This window comes from Eurosta solidaginis, chromosome 1, assembly GCF_040869045.1.
Source record: "Eurosta solidaginis isolate ZX-2024a chromosome 1, ASM4086904v1, whole genome shotgun sequence".
Lineage (NCBI taxonomy): Eukaryota > Metazoa > Arthropoda > Insecta > Diptera > Tephritidae > Eurosta > Eurosta solidaginis.
The window spans coordinates 265,528,325-265,548,687 of record NC_090319.1 but is presented as its reverse complement, the minus strand read 5'-3'; the positions used below and the strand labels follow the sequence as shown (position 1 = coordinate 265,548,687).

The window sequence follows — 20,363 nt, the reverse complement described above, 5'->3', positions numbered from 1 at the left end:
TCTCTCCCATCCAGCTATTGCAATATGTAGTGATTCTTTATTATATTTATAGATTGTAAACAATCTATTACAAAGAATTACGTCAATTATGATTTCACCATGTGAATAATCCATGTGTATGTCACCATGATTACAATGTGTATAGCATCTCTTATTTGTGGTTACTCATTTACTCATATATCCAAAAATTATGTTGAAATAGATTTATATTTAGTCAAGTTTTGTAGCTCCTTTATGTCATGCCACCATATGTGTTAATTAATTCAATTAGTTCCAAATGCGATGATTTGTTTTATTTATGTAAATTTCTAATGTTCATTTCCTACAATAAAAAACATGCCAAGTGGTACCCCAACATGCTCAAGCCATTAGCAGTAGACATCCTCCAATTGTTATAGAAATATTAATGTGACAAATTGTTGTGCTAAATCATCCAGCTAGTGCAATTTCTGGTAACATGTTTATTTATGTAGATTTTTAAAAATGGAAGCCTTAAAGTCCTCCCGATATTGGTGTCTTGTTTTCCCATTTAATATTTTTTCCATGTGTGTGTCTATTCCAATCTTTTTTGCCAATATTTACATAATTTTTAGGTTAATTAATCTTAGTAAGAACGTTTTCGTCGTATTAGGTTTATATAGTGTAGCAATTTTATGTAAACAATGAATATATGTACATGACCGTACATTTAAGTATGTATTAGGTGAATTTCTATCCAGTTACATATATTTCCCGTTAGACTTCTGTGATATTATGTATTATTTTATCAAAAACTGTATAAAGGTATATAAAATGATAATTTTATGTAAGTTTAATTTCACACCATTGCTTTAAATTTATATTTTTAACGCTGTATTCTTTTTTTTTTTTAAATTAATAAGTCCATTTAATTAGACAACAAATTTATTTTAATTGAACTAAAACCAAAATTTTTAAGCTACAGGAAAACTTATATCTTTACAAAACATTTTGTACTGTACTACATTTAAACGATAATGTAAGTATTATACCGACATTTTAAAAAGAACGATCCTGTTACTTCGACGAACTGTTGCAGAGTTGTAATTCTATGTATTACCCCTACAAATTGTTTGTGTCCACTATTCACCGGAACCGATTCAGCTATAAAGGGCGAATTAATGGTGACTTATAACCATAAAGCCATAACCAGATAAAACAGCTGATCGAACCTACTTATGGAAAGGAATGTAATCGATTAATGGTGCCATACCATAACGCTAACGCCATAGACAATCAATTGGTTTTTGGTTTCTCGCCATATCCATAACCTAAAAATATTTGAGTTGGTGAATTTAATAACTTTTTTTAGATTTTCTTCATTGTTTTGGATACGTTATGACTAAGATACTTGTTTTTTGTGGAATATGTTTGTAATTTTTTGCGTTTTCATCATTTTTATGAAATTTTCACGATTTTTAGGTTAACGCGCCATTAATCGATCACATTGAGATGGTTATGGATATGGGTATGGTTACGACTATGGCGTTAGGGTTAAGGAAGTTTAATACAACAGAGGTTTAGCTAGTTGTCGCTAGATGGGTATCCTAAGCATTATCTTAGTGAAGCTAAGCTCTTTTTTACGGGCAAACGTAGACGTATATACATGTAAAAAAAACACGGCTGATGTGTAAATTTGGGCTTACAGCTGATTTTAGTAAGCCGTCTCTATTCACTAAAGGCCACGGCACATATAATTTTTCATATAGATGCGTTTAACACAAGCTTGTGTTATTCCAGGAACTTCAAACTTGGCAGTTGAAGTTTATTTCGCCTTGCCCATTCACATACAAAGTTTCGCGAAGCACGGTTAGAAACATTCTCCTATACAGCAAAAATGCCTACTAATATATTTTGTGTCGTATGCATTTGTTATATTGCAGTTTTTAATTACGAAAAATGTTAGAAAAGTTACCGAGTGGAAAAACAATTTCACTTGCAAATTGTGCCAGCACCCTTAACCAAACAAATGTCAAATTCTTGTTGTTGTTGTAGCGATAAGGGCACTCCCCGAAGGCCTTGGCGAGTGTCATAGATGTTGATGGTCCTTTCCCGGATACAGATCCGGAACGTTCCGGTACTAGGTTAGGTTAAAGTGGCAGCCTCCGCTGTCCGAGCGAAAGAAAGTTTAGAACCCAGTGAGGCTAAACCAGCGCGTTTGCCTGATAAAACGCAAGATGTTGTTTGTGTTTGTAGATTCAAGCTCAGCAAGGCACGCAAAGGAGTGTCTGTGGAGGCATTGGTACCTGGTTTTTGACAGTGCGGGACAGTGGCACATATAGTTCTCTATCTGCTCCTCGTCCCTATAGCTGCGGCAGAAATCGTTTGTCTGTAGGCCCATATAGGCACCATGAGTGCCCATGAGACAGTGACCTGTGAGAAGGCCCACTAGTGGGCTTATAGAGTTACGGTATAACAATATCACCGACTGCGATCTCTTTTCATCCAGCTTAGGCCAGATTTGCTTGGATATACTACATGTAGGTTCTTTGGCTCATCTGGCGTTTGCTTGATCCGTGAAAAGAGATCGTAGGCAGTGTTTAGAGGAGGGCTGGCCGAACCAGCGGAGGTTATTGTTTGCAGGTTGGTGCCTTCCCTAGCTAGTTCATCCGCGGCGCAGTTTCCTGAGATGTCACAATGACCAGGAACCCATGTTATGCTTAGGTTGCAATGTTCAGCTAGTTTGTTGAGGGTTTCTTTGCACTTCAATGCTACTTAAGAGTTGGCTACTTTTCCATGTCAGATGGCGCCAGTGTCGCTCAATCTACCGTTCTTCATAAAAATACGTGCAATGTACTCATAATGCATAAAATTGAGTAAAACTAATCTATATGAAAAACTGCTTATGTTATGGGGCTTTAAAAGAACAATTTGGGGTGAAAATCTATTTTGACACAATTTGCTGTTCTTTAACCTGTCTCGTGTCTCTAATCTCACAAAAGCGATCACTAATTTGCAAAAAACACTTTAAGAAATATTTTATATTTTCTAAAATTTAAAATAAGCAAAAAAAAGGGTAATAGTCTAGTTGAGGGGTCGACTACTAATACGGAAAATAAATATTTTAACGCGTTCAAAAGATATTAACGAAAAACCGAAAAAAATCCCGCGGGTACCTCCGAAACCGGGGGTCGGCTACCGCCACGGTGATGCACAATTTTTTTTGGGGGTAAAAACACAACAACAACCACATGGAAATCGCTAACTTCAACTGCAAATATCTCCGGACAGAGATAAAATTTTTCTTTTCCGCCATCGGATTATTGTTCTCGAGATTAATACGCGTCGTTTGACACCTCTCTCGATATTTTTGGTAGCGTATTAGCAGTCGACCCCTCAACTAGACTATTACCAAAAAAAGGATTAGATCTATTTAAAAAAAATAGAATTTTTGATCCACTGAGATTTGTACCTACGCACTTTGGGATTTTCCAAACATAAATAAGGCTAATTACAATCAATACGGTGCCAACAGACCGCAAGCAGAATAAAGCAAAACTTGGCAAAAACCGTACCCAAGCCGCAAACATAGAAAGCTTTCAAATTTTAATATTTAAAAAGGGGACTCACCCTAAAGTAAAAGAATGACTGGAATAATTGTTTTCCATGCTGCCATCTCTCGGTCAAAATTCTGTCAAAAATTCACCACAAGTTTCCAACACTTTGCAGTACGCGGTCATGCTTGCTTTCTTTTGGATTCTTGAAGTGAAGTAGCCAGCATGGGTTTCGCAAATCTTTGGTATTCTCATCCACGTAAATACGGCCAAGGCTCAAGATGCTGGTAATTATTTTGTAATATCTGTAAGAACCATAATCAAAAGTGCAAGGATTTCATCAAATTGGCTGGAATTTTAAGTATACATGTTTGAGGTTATGTGACCAGGTGACGATTTTGCCATGAATGCGCTCATGGCGATTTGCCTTCAGTACATTGAAAAAGCAGAGGGATTTGATGAAATTCGCACAAATTATATGCCCCCGGTTGAGTACGGAAGTTGCGTAAAATTTATTTGGGATTTCCTTAATTGAGGGTGGCGAAAGAAATATGCTTGCTAAACGATCTTTCTGCTTATTTGTTCCAATGCAAAAGTAGAATTGGTACAGTAAGCAACATTGCCACACACTAATATGTTTGCTTTTTAATATATTCCTTTGCTTTGATTTTGCAGCCGTTCATGTTCCAACCGTCATGGTTTGATCCGCAAATATGGTCTGAATATTTGCCGTCAGTGCTTCAGAGAATATGCCAATGATATTGGTTTCAAGAAGGTAGACTCAATTAAACCAAATGATTCTAAATTTATACTAATTTCCTCTTTATCTTTATTAACAGCTTGATTAAATTGAGATAAATCTCATTAGATGTACTCAACTCGTATTCGAGAAGTGTCATCAAAACCTTTTCACATATTAATTCAAGCAGCTTGTTAAGGCACCATAGGTAGGCAAACTACGTGAATTAATATGTGGGCAACAGCAACAGCAACAACAACACCATCATCTGAAAGTTTGAATAGGAGGTATTGAAGTAAAGGAACCCAATTGTTTGTAAGGGGCAGCCGCTTATGTTCAAATAAAGATAACTGATAAGTGAAATATCTTATTGAAGCTTTCCGATGAAAATAAACTATAACAAGATTTAAAATTCGTTAGTTTTTATATTGAAATCTGGGTAATTCTATACGACAGCATGACTGCTAATACGCGTCCAGAAAAATCGAAAGAGGTGTCAAAAGACGCGTATTAATCTCGACAGCAATAATCCGTGGTAATAGTGTAGTTGAGGGGTCGACTGCTAATACGCTACAAAAAATATCGAGAGAGGTGTCAAACGACGCGTATTAATCTCGAGAACAATAATCCGATGGCGGAAAAGAAAAATTTTATCTCTGTTCTGCAGTTAAAGTTGGCGATTTCCATGTGGTTGTTGTTGTACCCCCAAAAAAAATTGTGCATCACCGTGGCGGTAGCCCAGGAGCCGTGGATCAGTGGCAATAGGATCTGTGGCGGAAATGGAGGCGGCCTCGCGTTTATCATACACCACTCTGTGCAATATTATATATTTGATCCTGGCATCGACCGCAGGGACAATGTCTTAGGACGTCAAGGCCTATCTGTCCGGTCAGGCGATGCAAACCTAGAAATCAACAACATCTACATCCCTCCTGCCACCTGTTGCCCCAGTGGATACCGCCCTAATATCAGAGCCTTACTCACTGGCAACAATCGCATTATCTTAGGCGATTTCAATGCCCATCACGATCTATGGCACTCAAACTTGCGCGCGGACAGTAGGGGTGAGACGTTGGCGGATCAAATAAAAGAAACGACGTTCTTCACAATAAACGGAGACGCCCCCACACGTATGGTAGGAAGCTGTCAAAGTTCGCCAGATATCTCAATCGTGAGCGCAGAACTCGTAAACTGCGTCTACTGGCAGCCGATGGTAACATTGGCATCCGACCACCTGCCTATACTTATTTCGCTCGAGCGTACCGCCGACTTCATCGTCACCGAAAAACGCACTATCATAAACTTCAAAAAAGGAAAGTGGGAAGAATATAAATCTTTTACAGACATCCGATTTGCTGCCCTCCCTATCCCGACTGATGCCCACCAAGGGGGGCGTGCCTTCCGTAAGGTCATTGAATCCGCCTCGACACGTTTCATTCCCACCGGGAGAATTCCCGAAATCCGGCCCCACTTCCCGGCGGAGGCCGCAAACTTAGCGAGAGAACGTGACCTTATAAGATAGCTTGATCCAGGCGACCCCCAAATAAGGTATATAAACCAACGCATCAGATAGCTTGTGGACGAACACAAGCGTGCGAAATGAGAGGAGCACCTAAGAGGTTGTAACCTCTCTACTGGTGTGGGTAAACTTTGGTCCACCGTAAAGTCCCTATCGAATCCGACTAAGCACAAAGACAAAGTTTCCACCGCCTTTGCCGACAAAGTGCTGTCGGATGCGAAAAAATGCGCGAGCGCTTTCTGCCGACAATATATAATGCATCCTACGGTCGACAAAGATAGACGGAGAGCCAATAGACACGCACATAAACACAAATTCAGCGCGTCACCAATCACCATCACCGCTAAAGAGGTTGAGGACGCCATTGGTCGCGATAAACCATCCAAAGCAGTGGGCCCAGGCGGCATAGCCATGCCGATGCTCAAAAGCCTAGGGAAAGAGTGTTTCAAATATTTAGCGCATGTCTTCAATCTGTCTCTTTCCACCTTTGTCATACCCGAGAAATGGAAAATGGCCAAGGTGGTCCCGCTACTAAAGCCTGGGAAACCAGCTAACATAGGAGAGTCGTATCGTCCGATATCTCTCCTATCGCCAGTAGCAAAGACGCTTGAAACCATTTTGCTCCCTTATTTCGAAGCAAATTTGCAGCTAGCCTCTCATCAGCATGGCTTCAGAAAACTCCATAGCACTACCACCGCGCTAAATGCCATTGGCACCCAGATAAAATGCGGTTTAAATCAATACCCCCACCATAGAACAATACTCGTAGCGCTAGACCTATCAAAAGCTTTTTATACGGTCAACCATGGCTCGTTACTGCAAGACCTGGAAGGGTCTACCCTTCCCCATGTCTTAAAAGGTGGACCGCAAATTATCTGGGTGGTCGGCAGGCATCGGTGCAATTTAGAAACGAAACATCAAAACCAAGGAGAATTAAACAAGGGGTGCCACAGGGTGGTGTCCTATCCCCACTTTTGTTTTATTTCTACATATCTAAGCTACCTTCACCACCGGAAGGAGTCACAATCGTTTCCTACGCCGATGACTGCACAATAATGGCCACAGGCCCAGGCCCAAAGATCGATGCGCTATGCGATAAAATAAACGGCTACCTCCCTGATCTCTCCAGTTTTTTCGCTTCGCGAAACCTGGCATTATCACCGACTAAATCTTCCGCGACCTTATTTACAACATGGACGTCCCAAATGTCGACCATTTTGAACATCCACGTCGATGGCACTACGCTACCGACTGTCCTACACCCCAAAATCTTGGGTGTGACGTTTGATCAGGATCTACATTTTGGTGAGCACGCAGCCGCAATTGTTCCGAGAATTCAGAGCCGTAACAAAATCCTCAAATCCCTTGCTGGCAGTACTTGGGGAAAAGATAAAGAAACGCTCATGACTACATAAAAAGCAATTAGCCAGCCGATTAAGTGCTACGCGTCACCCATATGGTCGCCAAGCCTAAAAATCATCCACTGGAAGAAACTACAGGCCTGCCAAAATACTGCTCTCAAAATCGCCACGGGCTGTCTTCTTATGTCCCCAGAACACCATCTGCATAATGAGGCGAGAATACTCCCCATCAGGGAGAGAATTGAGATGCTGACCAAACAGTTCCTGTTGAATACCCAGAAACCTGGGAATCCCAACAGACATCTGATTGATGAACCAGCACCGCCTAGGGACTTAAGGAGTCATCTCCGTAAGCATTTTGAGGAAATACGGCACCTGAGAACCCAGCCGTATGAAGTGAAAAAACACAAGCAGGTCCTTGGTGAACTCCATAAACAGGCGTCGGACCTTTATGCCGGGAATTGCCCGGTGAATCCAGTACTTAACGAAAATTATCCAAAACTCGCGGAAGAGGAACGCATACTCCCCATGGAAACGCGTGTCACTCTTGCTCAACTTCGTTCTGGATACTGTAACAGGTTAAACTCTTACCTATCCAGAATCCACCCCGACATACAAAATGTATGCCCCGCTTATTGAAGATGATTATGAAATAGCAACTGAATTAAACCGTTACTTTAATGAGAGCATAATCGGAATCAGAGATAGCATTGAGATCTTCGAAGCAGGTGGAAATCAAATGGAGATAAGCAGAAGCGTGTTTAAATTGAAGGAAATAGATGTTGAAGAAATTATGAGAGTTACAACGAAATTAAAAAACAAGTACGGAGGAAAAAAATTAGTAACGGAAGGTGTATTAAAAGACAGCATGGAGTACTTAGGATATACCTACACATGTGTAATTAATGAAAGTTTCCAATTTGGTGTATTTCCAGACTGCTGGAAGACCTCAGTAATTGTACCTGTGGAAAAAGTAAAGGGAACAATTAAACCAGAGGAGATACGACCCAATACCTTACCTAGCGATGAGAAAATAATAGACACTGTAGTTAAGAGCCAATTGCTGGATTACTTAAATAAAAACGAAATTATTATAAAGGAGCAGTCGGGGTTTAGATCAAAACACTCGTGTGAAACTGCACTTAACCTGGTAATTGCAGAATGGAAAGAAAGTAGAACGAAGAAACAATTTACAATTTCAGTTTTCCTCGACCTAAAAAGAGCTTTCGAAACAGTAGACAGAGATATTCTTATAAGAAAACTGTATAAAATTGGCATAAGAAACATAGCGCTTAACTGGTTCAAAAGTTACCTTAGTGGAAGAAAGCAGAAAACTGTAATAAGAAATAAGATTTCCCCCGAAGTGGACATTGAAATAGGATTGCCACAGGAATCGGTGCTTGCAGCAATTCTTTTTATAATTTACATAAATGATATTAAAAACTGTATCAAATACTGCAAAATAAGATTATTCGCTGATGATGCACTTTTGACTATAAGCGGTAACACAATTGATGAGGCAGCCTCAAAAATACAATCGGACCTACAGGCAATATATAAGTGGTTGTGCCAAAATATGCTTAAAATAAACAGAAAAGACAAAATGGATGATAATGGGGTCTAGAGTGACTCAAGATGATGTATCGCTAAAAATAGCAAATACCCCTATAGAAAGAGTAACCCGAATAAAATACCTGGGAATAATTATAGATGACAAATTAAAATTTGATGAACATCTTAAATACATCGAAGGGAAAATTTCCAAAAAAATAGGGTTCATGTTTCGATCATGCAGGCATATTAGTATGCAATACAAAATAATGGTCTATAAATCCATTATCGAGCCGCATTTTATTTACTGTCCTACAATCCTATTCGCATTAGCTGATTCGCAAAAATCCAGGCTACAAATTAAACAAAACAAAGTTATGCGTTTCATATTAAGAAAACGGTATGATACCCCAATTAAGGATTTACTAGACAGCTTAAACTGCTTAGTGTAAAACAGAACATCACTTACTACACATTGAAGTTTATACACAACATAAAGTTGGGAAACTTGCCGAAATTACCTAAGTGAACGTGTCAGACTAAACAGAGAGGTCCATAGCTATCAAACAAGACACAATAACAACTTTTACTTGCCGGTAGTGAGATCTGAATTCGATAAAAAAAGTATATACTACGAAGGAATTAGAGAATATAATGATCTGCCAAATGATATTAAAAACTGTAATAATACCAAAAAATTCAGAAAGTTATTATACAGCTACTGTAAAGCGCTACCTGTAAAGTAGTTAAATTTATTTAGTAAATAATTCTATAGATTATTATATAGTTGAAGTCAAAGAAATTCAATGAATTGAAACAAATATGTAAACATTAAAAATACTTTGTACCTTATTAAATTATATAGATCTTCAAGATCGTAAATAAATAAATAAATTATACCACGATGGTTTGCAATGTGTCCCCACATGACACCAACCATCTCTTCAATTGTAATGTGGAACCAACGCCTCTAACACCCCTTTCCTTATGGTCCACCCCTGTTGAAACGGCAAGTTTCCTTGGACTCCCGTTAGAGGATATTGATGACAATTTGTGATCGGTCGCGGCTATTAGGTGGGGCGAGCATTGCTACAACAACAACAACAACACCATATCCTTCCGGGAAATGATTCGGTAGTTATACCCATGGCCACTTTCAGGCTTCGTGTGAACACAAGCACTATAAGAATTGGAAATGGACTATGGTCAGCCATATCATCGTGTGAGACATTAGGCTAACCTGGCCCTCATATGTCAAGGGGCGCACAAGAGCTCTTCTGATTTTAAACAAATCGGTTCTATCGTCCCTGATAAGGGTTCTAACAGGGCATTGTTTAAAAGGCACGCATGGTGCTAGAATGGGAGTTAACGACCTTCCACTATTGTCGCAGCTGCAGATGTACAGAAGAGGACGAGTGTTCAGCACCTTCTATGTCATTGTCCAGCGCTTAGTAGACGTAGGATGGCCATCCTTGGTAAACCTTTTCTACATGACCTTCCTGAGGTCTCTAGCTATGGAGTCAAGGCTCTAGCAAAATACATAAATTCCACGAAGTGGTTTGACCCGCTTTATGCAGAGTGGGGGTCCTCTTTGAGACCGTATAGGGTATTGCAATGGGCCCATCGGTGGCCTAAGTAGTGAGCTGTTACCATAGTGTCCAGCTCAGCCCTCGCAACCTAACCTAACCTATTCCAAAGGAAAGTTCTCCGAAAGATATATGGTTCAGTGCATGTAGCCAGCGATGTATATTTTTTTTTTTTAGCTTATTTATTTCATATTGTCTTTTAACATAGGCTAGGTTTGGTTGAACTGACAGGTTCGTGGGGACGTTATTTAGACTGAATGAGTCCATAGTGTTACTGGAAGCTTTTTTAAAGTCAAAAGCCCCTATACAAAAAAGAGGACATATGTTATGAGCTATCTGTCAAAAAAACTGAAACTAAATTTAAAACCTATTTTATTTTGACTATGATTATTTATTTATTATGTGCCACAGAATTTTTATTTATACGCAGAAGGACATCGCCGTGGCGGTAGCCACGGTTATACCACACACCCGGACTTGGCATGGCGTAGCCCAGGGTTATTTTTTATAAGCGCGGCCGAAGGCCGCCTATGCAGAAATGTGTTCTACGCAGAATTATCGTTGGAATCAACATACAAATCTCTATAAAGTCCAATTTTTTATTTTTTTTTGACAAATGTATGTATTCTGCACTTGTTCCAATTAAGTACATTAATTTCAAATTATTCAAAGAATTACAAAACAAAATACATTGATAGTGTATGTTTGTTTGCATTTATGTCGACGTGTCACCACCTTATAATCTTCTACCAAGTTAAAAAGATATTGTTGTGGAGCTGGCAACCCTATTCACCACCTTCATTTGTTTTCGTTTGTTTAAATCATGGTACAATTACCAGGTAAAAGCATCAGAGTTGCATTTTACATGTTTTTTCATTCGAAGGTGGTCATAAAATGTCAAACTTTGTTTATGTTTACATTTTTCGTTTATTTACTTTTGATGTGAAAATTTCTTAATACGCAGTGGTTTTTAAATGTTTTGCAAATTTTTGTAAAGAAAGAAAACAGAATTTACTTGTGTTTTGTGCATATTTAAATATGGGAAAGTGTTGTTTGTGCAATATTAGAAGGGAGAAAGCGGGTGTGAAGCTTTTCACAGTCCCGCAAGATTCAAGGAAGAGAAAAAATTGGGAAAAGGCTTGTGGCGTTAAGTTTCCGCAAAACGGCTTCATTTGCTCGCTCCATTTTCAAGCCTCTGACCTAATTGTGGGAGCGCAAAGAGTAAATTTGATGCCCAACTCCACTCCGTCGCTATATTTACCGGCTTTTATGTAAGTATTCAGTTTCCCGATTCGTGCAAGATAAAAAATGAAATATAATTTTATTTATGACTTAGGAGTACTAATCAAGAGTTTGTTAAAAACGAAAGTTGTCTCGTCGTCCCCAACCGTAATTCCTACGGTGATCTACCAAAATTTCGGACAATACTTTCGCCGCTACAAAGTGAACCTTTCATCTCTAATATGAAAGAAAAGTAAGATAATATATGCAAGTTATTTGATAAAGTCCCTTCTACATGTTTGGTTTTTTTTGTTTAAGTGACACGTTTGGAGCGAAAAGCCAATACTTGGCACGGAAAAACTGCAGCACACAAACGGATATACATGATGTTCAACAAATAAGCTGTGAAACCCAGACGCAGTAAGTTCCCGTAGTTTATTCACTTTACATTTTAGTCTTTCTAATACCTCATATAAATTTAATTTATTTAGTGAAATATTACTCCAGTGTGCAATGGAATCAGAAATTACCCGCTTGAGGGTGGAAAATCTTAAGCTACGTGAGGAGAATGAAAAATTGAAAGGAAATATTGCCAACACGGCCATCGTAATGTCTGCCGTGGAGTCTGTTTTTACAGAAGGACAGATGCAGAAGATGTTGCTACGTGGTAAGTGTTTTCCGTTACCTTGTATTGTATATATACTAATTGGCATGCGTAGAACTTAGGAGTAAAGTACCATAGCTTTTATTTGTGCATAGAACTTGGGATTGGGCTTAAAACCATTTATGTATTCAACATTACAAATTAAAACAAAATAGTTCCCACCCAGTATTTATTGAAAGTTTTGATCAAAAAATATTTAAATATCATACCCCAAGATGATTAAAAACGTTCAAATTTAAAAGCATTTTCTGTTCGAAAATTAACGTATCGTCTAGAGAAAAATGTACCATAAATGTGGTTATTCTTGAATAATCATTTATGATTCCTATTTCGAAACGCTTTTTATTCATATTTGATATCATTGTAAAATTGAGCTTTAATAATTTTAGAGTAATATTTGACTGCTTTTCACAGTCATTTTCTGATCATATTCGTGAATATATTTCAATCGTTTTGGTTGAGATTTTTGAATCATTTTGGAATGCCATTATAATGCATTTATTCTTCATATCTCATTCAAAATAGGATACTACATAATAATCTTATTTCATCAGGGGAAGAAAGCATGCAAAAGTGAGCTATTCGAACCACAGCTAACTCGCAAACAAACTTGACCGATATACACCTGCGACTGCGGGATGTTGAAGCCGTATCCAGGTATGTCAAGATAGTTTCACTTAACTGGGGTTCAAATAGCTCACAACCTATGTATTGTCCAATCATTATGTATTTTCTGGGAAGCTGAAGGAGAGAAATGGTTGGGGAAATCTTCGTTCACAAGCAGCATTACATTATTTTTGTCTTGAATAATGAATATCTTCTGCATAAATAATACAATTTTTATATATTTTTTTAGCTTCATGAAAAAATATGTGTATGCGAAAAAAAAGATTTTTAATGAAAAGTAAAATTTCAACAAGTATAAAATTCATTATTCAGTCAACATACATATTCATACAAGATTCAGAAAGCAGAATGAAAAATTATTATAAATTTTTGATCACCTAAAGTAAACACATTTGATTCAAATATGATTCCAAAATGTGATTGAAAAACTATATATACGAAAAACGGCCCTTATCAGGGCTACCACTAACCACCAAAGAGAAAAAATTGCGAATCAATTATACCTACGCAAAACGGCCCTTATCAGGGCCACCAAGAGAAAAATTTGATAGACAATTATGTTTTACATATTACTAGCAGACCCGGCAGACGTTTTTCTGCCCTAAATTTGGCCTATCTGCATACATTTTAATAAGCTTTTTCCGTCTAACTCTGCCCTACCCCTCTACACTTTTTCCTAATCTTTTTATTCACTCCTCCCTCCGTCTTTTTCGCTTTATCTCCATCTTCGACTCATTCTACCTCTTTCTCAGTCTCCTCTCTTTTCTCTTTTCTCAAGTTTTTCTCCTTCTTCTTCATCTCTTATTGCCAGTCCCAGAGGGTGGTATGTATTTTGTTCCAGTTCCATTCCGAGTCTCAGTCCCAGTCCCACTCCGAGTCTCAGTCTCAGTCCCAGTCCTAGTCCTAATCCCAGTCCCAGTCCGTCTCTGGTATACTTCCCGGAAAAAAGCATCGTAAATACTAATATAGGCAAATTTATATACGAAATTTCAGGCAAATAGAATAGAACGTATGTAAATAGGTATGTGGGTATTATTAATTCTTGTCTTTATTTCGGCTTCGCATGCATATTTATCAGTTCTGCTAGGTTGATGCGACTCCGAATATAACATTGAACTTTAGAGCTCTCAGCAACAGCTTTCATTTGATATCCATAATACACACACATTTTAGGGGTACCCGGGTCCACGTTTTGGCCTATATCTCGAAAGCCTAGTCACCCAGGGGTATGAAAATTATCCTGTACTATAGCACTCATCAACAGCTTTCATTTGATATCCATATTGTATAAACACATTCTAGGGGTACCCGGGTCCACGTTTTGTTCTCAAGACCCTAGGCACGTAGCGAAAAAAAGGTAGACGTTGGCCGATTCTCAGACCTACCCAATACGATCACAAAATTCCATGAGAATCGGTTCAGCCGTTTCGGAGGAGTTAAGCCTCTAAAACCGTAACAGAAGAATTTTATATATTAGATAAATTTACTTTTGAATTATTTATATCCTTATTATTATATTATTAAAATTATGGTTATTTTCAGGGCAATACATAGAAAAAAGGGAATGACAAGAAACCAAAACCGGAGTATAACCGATACGGAAACACTCAAAACCGAACTTTTGCCATAGCAGGTAACGATACCAGATCCGGCCTAAAACCTAAATTGATACAAAAGCCTCCTGGTTGTTAGAGCAAAGACGAATTTAATTTGTTGTGAAAATTTCATATTTCGCAGTTTTTTCAAACACTTTACGAATTAATACATTAAAAATTCTTTCTGTGAAATGAAATTGTGATATTTTAAATTTATTGTGAAATCAAAAAGTATGTAAACATATTAATAACAAATATCAATCTAATGTTTACACTCAGAAAAACAGTTTGTGAGGAAGCTTCGAATTAATTACACAAACAAAAAATAATTGAAAGAAAAACATGCCCTACTACATAGTAAGCTTGCATTTTCATTAATTTTCATACTAGGTACAATTTCATGTTTTCCATCGCATCAGCAATTTTATGGCTTTACACCAGCATTATAATTCCTTTCGTCATGAGCGGTAGGCGTTTCAGTAGTGTTGTCCTCAATTTGCTTTTCCAAATTTGTCATTTCACTGCTTGTATTAGTTGCATTTGGAACTTCTTCAGCCATCTTCACGTTAACCAAAGAACGTTTGGTAGTAGTGCAGTTTGGGGGCCCCACCCTAAAGTTGGGCCAAGATTTTTGAGTGCGGTATCAAAAGACGCGTATTAATCTCGAGAACAATAATCCGAAGGCGGAAAAGAGCCCAGCGGGTCAGGGGGTTAGAATATACCCGCGGTAGGTATGCCTGTCGTAAGAGGCGACTAAAATACCGGATTTGCCTGAAGGTTTAATGTGGCCATATAAATCGTTCCCGAGATGGTCGGGCCAGCACCTTAATGATGCTGTGTTACCGGAGCGTACCGGATCTGTAAACGGCAAAGGACCATCACATCGATCACTCCCTAAACCTTCGGGGAGCAACCGTATCGCTACAACAACAACAACAAGGCGGAAAAGAAAAATTGTATCTCTGTCCGGAGATATTTGCAGTTGAAGTTGGCGATTTGCATATGGTTGTTGTTCTGTTGTACCCACAAAAAAAATTGTGCATCACCGTGGCGGTTTTTCGTTATTATCTTTTGAACGGGTAAAAAAAGTTAACTTCCGCTTTCAGGGTATTGATCTAGACGTGAATACGCGTCTTTTGATACCTCACTCAAAAAAAAGGACAAATTTTAGGGTGGGGCCTCTAAACTGCACAATTACCTAACGTTTTTTATTATCTTTTTTCCACTATCTTCCTCAACGCGATTTCGCAACCTTTTTAGGGGTTTTCTTTTACGTTCATGAACTGATTTTGTCTTACTGACGTCCGTTATAGTGGAATGCTCCTGTAAAACCAAAATGAATATTATCTTTTTTTATTATTTATGCAATTTTGTGTTACAACTCACTTTAAAAGGTCTTTCTTCTTTTGTTTTGCCACCAATTTCACCAGCGCATTTAACAGCACCACATAAACAAACTTTTATCTCATTACCCAACAGATCATCCCAATGATAATTGAAGGTAAGCTCTGTGTCCTACAAAATAAATTTTAAACAATAACTTTTAACACTCTTAATATATATTTGAAGCTAGAGATAAGCGCTCTTACCGCTGGTATATCTTTTATAGCAAAAAGTCCAATGCGATTTAATCCATTTACGGACTACTTTTGTGTCTCACAATTTCGCACAAGTAATTTCTCAATAGGACTTATAAACTTTTTACTTGCTACAGCTAATGTAGTCGGTGAAGGCGATACTGCCTGGTTACGTGTACGTCTCGTAGTCGTTGCATCAGTCAAAAGCTCACTATCGCTACCGCCTATATCTGGACTTGTAGTATATATAAGCAATTCGCGGCGCCGTGTACTTCTTTTTTGAAGTCCCCCATCACTTTCGCTACCGTTATATGCAGAACCAGTTCCTGTTGGCGGTGTTGTAAATCCAATATATTTTGGGCTTAAATCCGAATACAATTCGGCCAGTAGGTCACGTTTTCCTTAAAAACCAAAACAAATATCAGAAAGATAACTACAAATTGTTAAGGCAAATAGCCTACATGCAGCACCAAATCAGTACAGGTACATTACCACTACGTATACCACGCTCTTGTCCAGATCCACTCTGTATATAAAGTGCCCAAACACCCTTTGTACCATATAATTTATGGCCAAATATTGACATTAAATCAATGTTAATTGTATTAATTGGAATTTTGCCAACTGCGTGTGCTGCGTCGGTGTGAAAGAATATATTTCGTGAGCGGCAAATATTCATCTATGGGCACAAAACCAACATTTACCAGCATTGTAAATTTTACCAAGTAGCGCAACTAACAGCTGATCGGTGAAAATTCGCACAATCACACGAACAGTTCTCGACTCAGTTTCAAAACAAAACTTTAGATTATTTAACTCAAATTTTAAAGTGGGATAATCTTTACGAGTTTATGTACATAGAATATATAAGGCGTTTTCGTTGTTATTAAAACAGTAGTTTTATTTTTATTAAAGCTTTTATCAATTTTTTTTTTTAATTTTGAAAAAACTCCGAACACCATTCCTTCATTTTATGACATTCGACTGCCTAGTCCACTGCCTTCCACTCTATTCGCAACATAACCTCTGTTTAAGTTGCCAAACTATATAGTAAACAATGTTTACCAGTTAATTTTCTGTTTTAGTTTTCGGTTTGTTGACAAAAATTACAAATGACATTTCTTCTTCCATCACTTTTGACAACAAAAATTGAAAGACCGATTGACAGTTTATGTTCCAGCGGCAACAACAAAATACACGGGAGGGTTGCATTTTTGCTAATGCTTCTACCTGGTAATTGTACCATGGTTTAAATGCAACAACGAAAAAAGCGACAATAGTACCGACGGGTTTTCCGCGAATAACTTTTAAACGAGATAAAAAATGTAGTTTCTGCTTTCGGATTCTGAATCTTGAAGCAAATACGCGTCTTTTGATATCGCTATCGACATGTGCGACCCAAATTTTAAGTGCAGGACTTAAGTTGAAATTTAATTAAATTTGGAAATTAAAAGGTTTATATTTCATAAACTAAGAGTTTCCTAGAGTTGCGGATGATAATTCTGTGATTTTTAGGACCCCCTCTACCCCTACAAATCAGCAAAAGTTTGAAAATCGTGGCACCTTATACTAAATATTCCCCCATAAAATTTCCCTGCAAAAATTGTTGGATTACGTGGTCCATTTTCTTCATGTTGGAGTACTCTAACCATTGTAAATTTAACCAAGTAGTCCAACTAACAGCTGATCGGTGAAAATTCGCACATTCACACGCACAGTTCTCGACTCAGTTTCAAAAAAAAACTTTAGATTATTTAATTCAAACTTTAAAGTGAGATAATCATTGCCAATTAATGTATACAGAAGATCTATGGCGTTTTTGTTGTTATTAAAACAATAGTTTTATTTATATTAAAGCTTTTAACATTTTTTTTTTAACTTTGAAAAAACTCCGAACACCATTCCTTCATTATATGACATTCGACTGCCTAGTCCACTGCCTTCCACTCTATTCGCAACATAACCTCTACTTAAGCTGCCAAACTATATAGTAAACAATGACTCTAACAATACTCCTTTGCAATGCGCTTGCGGACCACCATCAGCCGATCATTGCTCGTTTTTTAACGACAGTGATCACGACACGATGACGATCGAACAGAGTTGCCAAAAGTAAAATATTGCATGCAAATAACTAATAATAAAATTTTACTTTGGCACCTCTGATAAAATGCAACAGCGCACTGGTTTTATGTATACATATTATATTAGTTTCTTTATTCACGCAAATGTTAAATAACATAAGAATATTCGTAGTATAAAATATAAAAGTTGTATTGCCCCTCTTCATTTACTTTCATTTTAAATTAAATTCACTTCGATAATTCTTTCCGACACAATTCCTCTTTAGTACTTTGGCATATGATCCTCTGTGGGTGCTCCATGGAGTACTACAGTAAAAGTACTTTGGAAAGTACTCTTACGTATGTACTCTATGGAATACTCACAAACAAAGCGAGAGTGGGATGACCTACTCCTCTCCTAGGACATCGCAGTGTTAATTGGAGCACATTTTTTGTATGAATACAGATTAGATTTGGAGCAGTCCTACACTCCCAAAGGAGTATTCCTTACAGTATTTATAGAGTACTCGCGTGTTTGAAGGGTTAGCAGGTTCTGTATTTGTAAGAAAATTTTGCCAATGTGTTGGTTTCATTTTAAGTTTGCCATCTGTTTGACAATCCCATCGACCATGCAATGAAATAAATAAAATCAGCTGATGAGATGAGCCCATGATACAAAAAAGAAGGTAGTTCCACTCAAAATTTTTTCTAGGTTTTTGGAGATTTTTGAAGTTTCATAATGTTTGCCCTACAAGACGGAGGTAACTAGTTCACCCACACATTCAAAGCTTTTTTCGCTCTCCACTAACACATCGACGTTTCTTGCTGTCATCGAAATGACAGCGTCATCTTAATACGAAAATTTATTAATTATTCCGGGAAACATTTTAAAACGATGAAAAACTATAATTGTAATTAAACTAAAAAACTAAAAAAGTGCTTGTGCTACGGGCTTTTAGGTGTGACGTGTGTTAGCTGTTTAGGCACTTCTAAATTAACCTGGCGCATTAACTAGAGGCAGCCAAGTCCTCTTGCCACCAATTGGAATTGGAAGATTCGATTTCCAAAACCAAAAAAGGTAACGTTTTCAAGACAGTGCACAACCTAAACAAAGGTGGTATCAAAAGACGCGTGTCGAGATCCGTTTTTGGAATCTGAAAGTTGTATAGAATCGACGGGATGGCCTAGAAGGTTTCAGGTGGTCATACTAAATCGCTCCCGGGGAGTGTCCTTATCGCTACAACCAAAGCAACATTATTTACTCTCTGCTTTTCATTCATACGTATGTGTATTTTTAAATAATAAAAAAAATGTTATATTATTCTAATATATATCATCTCTGCCGGGATGCGATTCAGCTCAGGATATGACAAAACAACAAGAAACCTACAATTAAATGCAGATTCACGTGTCATTTGCCAAGGATTTACCGGTAAACAAGGTACTTTCCACAACCAACATGCTTTGGAATACGGTACAAAATTGGTTGGATGTATTTTCCCAAAAAAGGGTGGAACTACGCATCTTGGTTTGCCAGTATTTGCTTCGGTAATTTATATTGATTTGTATTGATTAAAAATTGCAATAGTAGATAATGTAATGTGAATTAAAATTGAATAGGTAGCCGAAGCAAAAAATGCAACTGATCCGCATGCAACTGTTGTTTATGTGCCGCTACCGGGAGGGAGCTGCTGCTGCTATCACAGCAGTATTACAAGCACGACATTTCTTTGATTGGTTGCATATTCGAAATTGTGCCCTAACATGATATGGTTCGCGTTTAGCACGCTATGTTAAAGCAAAATAAATCTCGTCTAGTCAGGCCCGATTGTCCAGGATCATCGCACCAGAAAGGGTAAGTAAATTGCCTACCATATTAAAAATATAAACAACATGTATGAATTTGTTAGTGATAATTTGTCATGCTTTTGTTGATAATCAATTGAAGAAGGCAAATATCAAAGAGTTCGAAGTTCATGTAACTACCAATTGATTTCTTTAAATAGCGCTTGGAGAACAAAACCTATATGTATGTATGCATACATTTATTTTGAAAGTGGCATAAGTCATTTCATGTCGTTTAGGTTCAGTGGTAATTTGTTTGTATCTCTCCTCGCCTCCAGTTTTTTCGAGTCCAATATCCAAAAGATGCAATTCTTATTATTATTTTATAATTGTAGAACCATCTATATATGCATTCGTTCAAAAATAACAATGCATTTAAGACCATGAGTTGGAAATGACTTATGCCACTTTCAAAATAAACGGCTCAATTAATTATGATCAGTAGATTTATAGGATTTTTTTTATTTTCCCTGCGTCGCCGTTGCCATTACATTGCGTTAAGA

At 37.7% G+C, this 20,363-nt stretch overlaps 3 protein-coding genes and 1 long non-coding RNA gene across 6 annotated transcripts; 3 read left to right on the top strand and 1 right to left on the bottom strand.

Annotated features, from left to right (window-relative positions):
• Window positions 1-3,649: 3,649 nt before the first annotated feature.
• Window positions 3,650-4,663, top strand: RpS29 (ribosomal protein S29). Its single transcript, XM_067769995.1, has 3 exons — window positions 3,650-3,799; window positions 4,188-4,287; window positions 4,352-4,663. The coding sequence occupies exons 1-3, from the start codon at window positions 3,738-3,740 to the stop codon at window positions 4,358-4,360; spliced, it is 171 nt and encodes a 56-aa protein (XP_067626096.1). The 5' UTR covers window positions 3,650-3,737; the 3' UTR covers window positions 4,361-4,663.
• Window positions 4,664-11,112: 6,449 nt separating this feature from the next.
• On the top strand, window positions 11,113-14,730 carry LOC137242709 (uncharacterized). 2 transcript variants are annotated; one of them, XM_067769963.1, is made up of 6 exons: window positions 11,113-11,539; window positions 11,605-11,742; window positions 11,808-11,909; window positions 11,981-12,156; window positions 12,679-12,810; window positions 14,323-14,730. In XM_067769963.1, the coding sequence occupies exons 1-5, from the start codon at window positions 11,307-11,309 to the stop codon at window positions 12,765-12,767; spliced, it is 738 nt and encodes a 245-aa protein (XP_067626064.1). In that variant the 5' UTR covers window positions 11,113-11,306; the 3' UTR covers window positions 12,768-12,810; window positions 14,323-14,730. The 2 variants fall into 2 exon arrangements, with proteins under 2 accessions (XP_067626064.1, XP_067626074.1); XM_067769973.1 differs by lacking the exon at window positions 12,679-12,810.
• LOC137242725 (uncharacterized) lies at window positions 14,554-16,651 on the bottom strand. Of its 2 annotated transcripts, none has more exons than XR_010950352.1 (4): window positions 16,414-16,633; window positions 15,965-16,353; window positions 15,762-15,890; window positions 14,554-15,698 (listed from the first exon to the last, which is right to left on the bottom strand). XR_010950352.1 is itself a non-coding variant. In XM_067769982.1 (4 exons), the coding sequence occupies exons 1-2, from the start codon at window positions 16,629-16,631 to the stop codon at window positions 16,019-16,021; spliced, it is 522 nt and encodes a 173-aa protein (XP_067626083.1). In that variant the 5' UTR covers window positions 16,632-16,651; the 3' UTR covers window positions 14,554-15,698; window positions 15,762-15,890; window positions 15,965-16,018. The 2 variants fall into 2 exon arrangements, 1 of the variants encoding a protein (XP_067626083.1); XM_067769982.1 differs by having other exon boundaries at window positions 16,445-16,651.
• Window positions 16,652-18,918: 2,267 nt separating this feature from the next.
• LOC137237248 (uncharacterized) lies at window positions 18,919-20,314 on the top strand. The gene is made up of 4 exons (XR_010948878.1): window positions 18,919-19,297; window positions 19,374-19,563; window positions 19,636-19,870; window positions 19,926-20,314. It is a non-coding gene; the product is annotated as an uncharacterized lncRNA (long non-coding RNA).
• Window positions 20,315-20,363: the final 49 nt, after the last annotated feature.

Coding starts and splice junctions, on each gene's coding strand:
- LOC137242709 (XM_067769963.1), top strand. CDS start 11,307: ATGGGAAAGTGTTGTTTGTGCAATATTAGAAGGGAGAAAGCGGGTGTG. Junction 11,910..11,980: donor AGCTGTGAAACCCAGACGCA/GTAAGTTCCCGT, acceptor TAATTTATTTAG/TGAAATATTACTCCAGTGTG. Junction 12,157..12,678: donor GCAGAAGATGTTGCTACGTG/GTAAGTGTTTTC, acceptor CATTCAAAATAG/GATACTACATAATAATCTTA.
- LOC137242725 (XM_067769982.1), bottom strand. CDS start 16,631: ATGAATATTTGCCGCTCACGAAATATATTCTTTCACACCGACGCAGCA. Junction 16,354..16,444: donor AGAGCGTGGTATACGTAGTG/GTAATGTACCTG, acceptor TTGGTTTTTAAG/GAAAACGTGACCTACTGGCC.
- RpS29 (XM_067769995.1), top strand. CDS start 3,738: ATGGGTTTCGCAAATCTTTGGTATTCTCATCCACGTAAATACGGCCAA. Junction 3,800..4,187: donor GGCCAAGGCTCAAGATGCTG/GTAATTATTTTG, acceptor TTGATTTTGCAG/CCGTTCATGTTCCAACCGTC.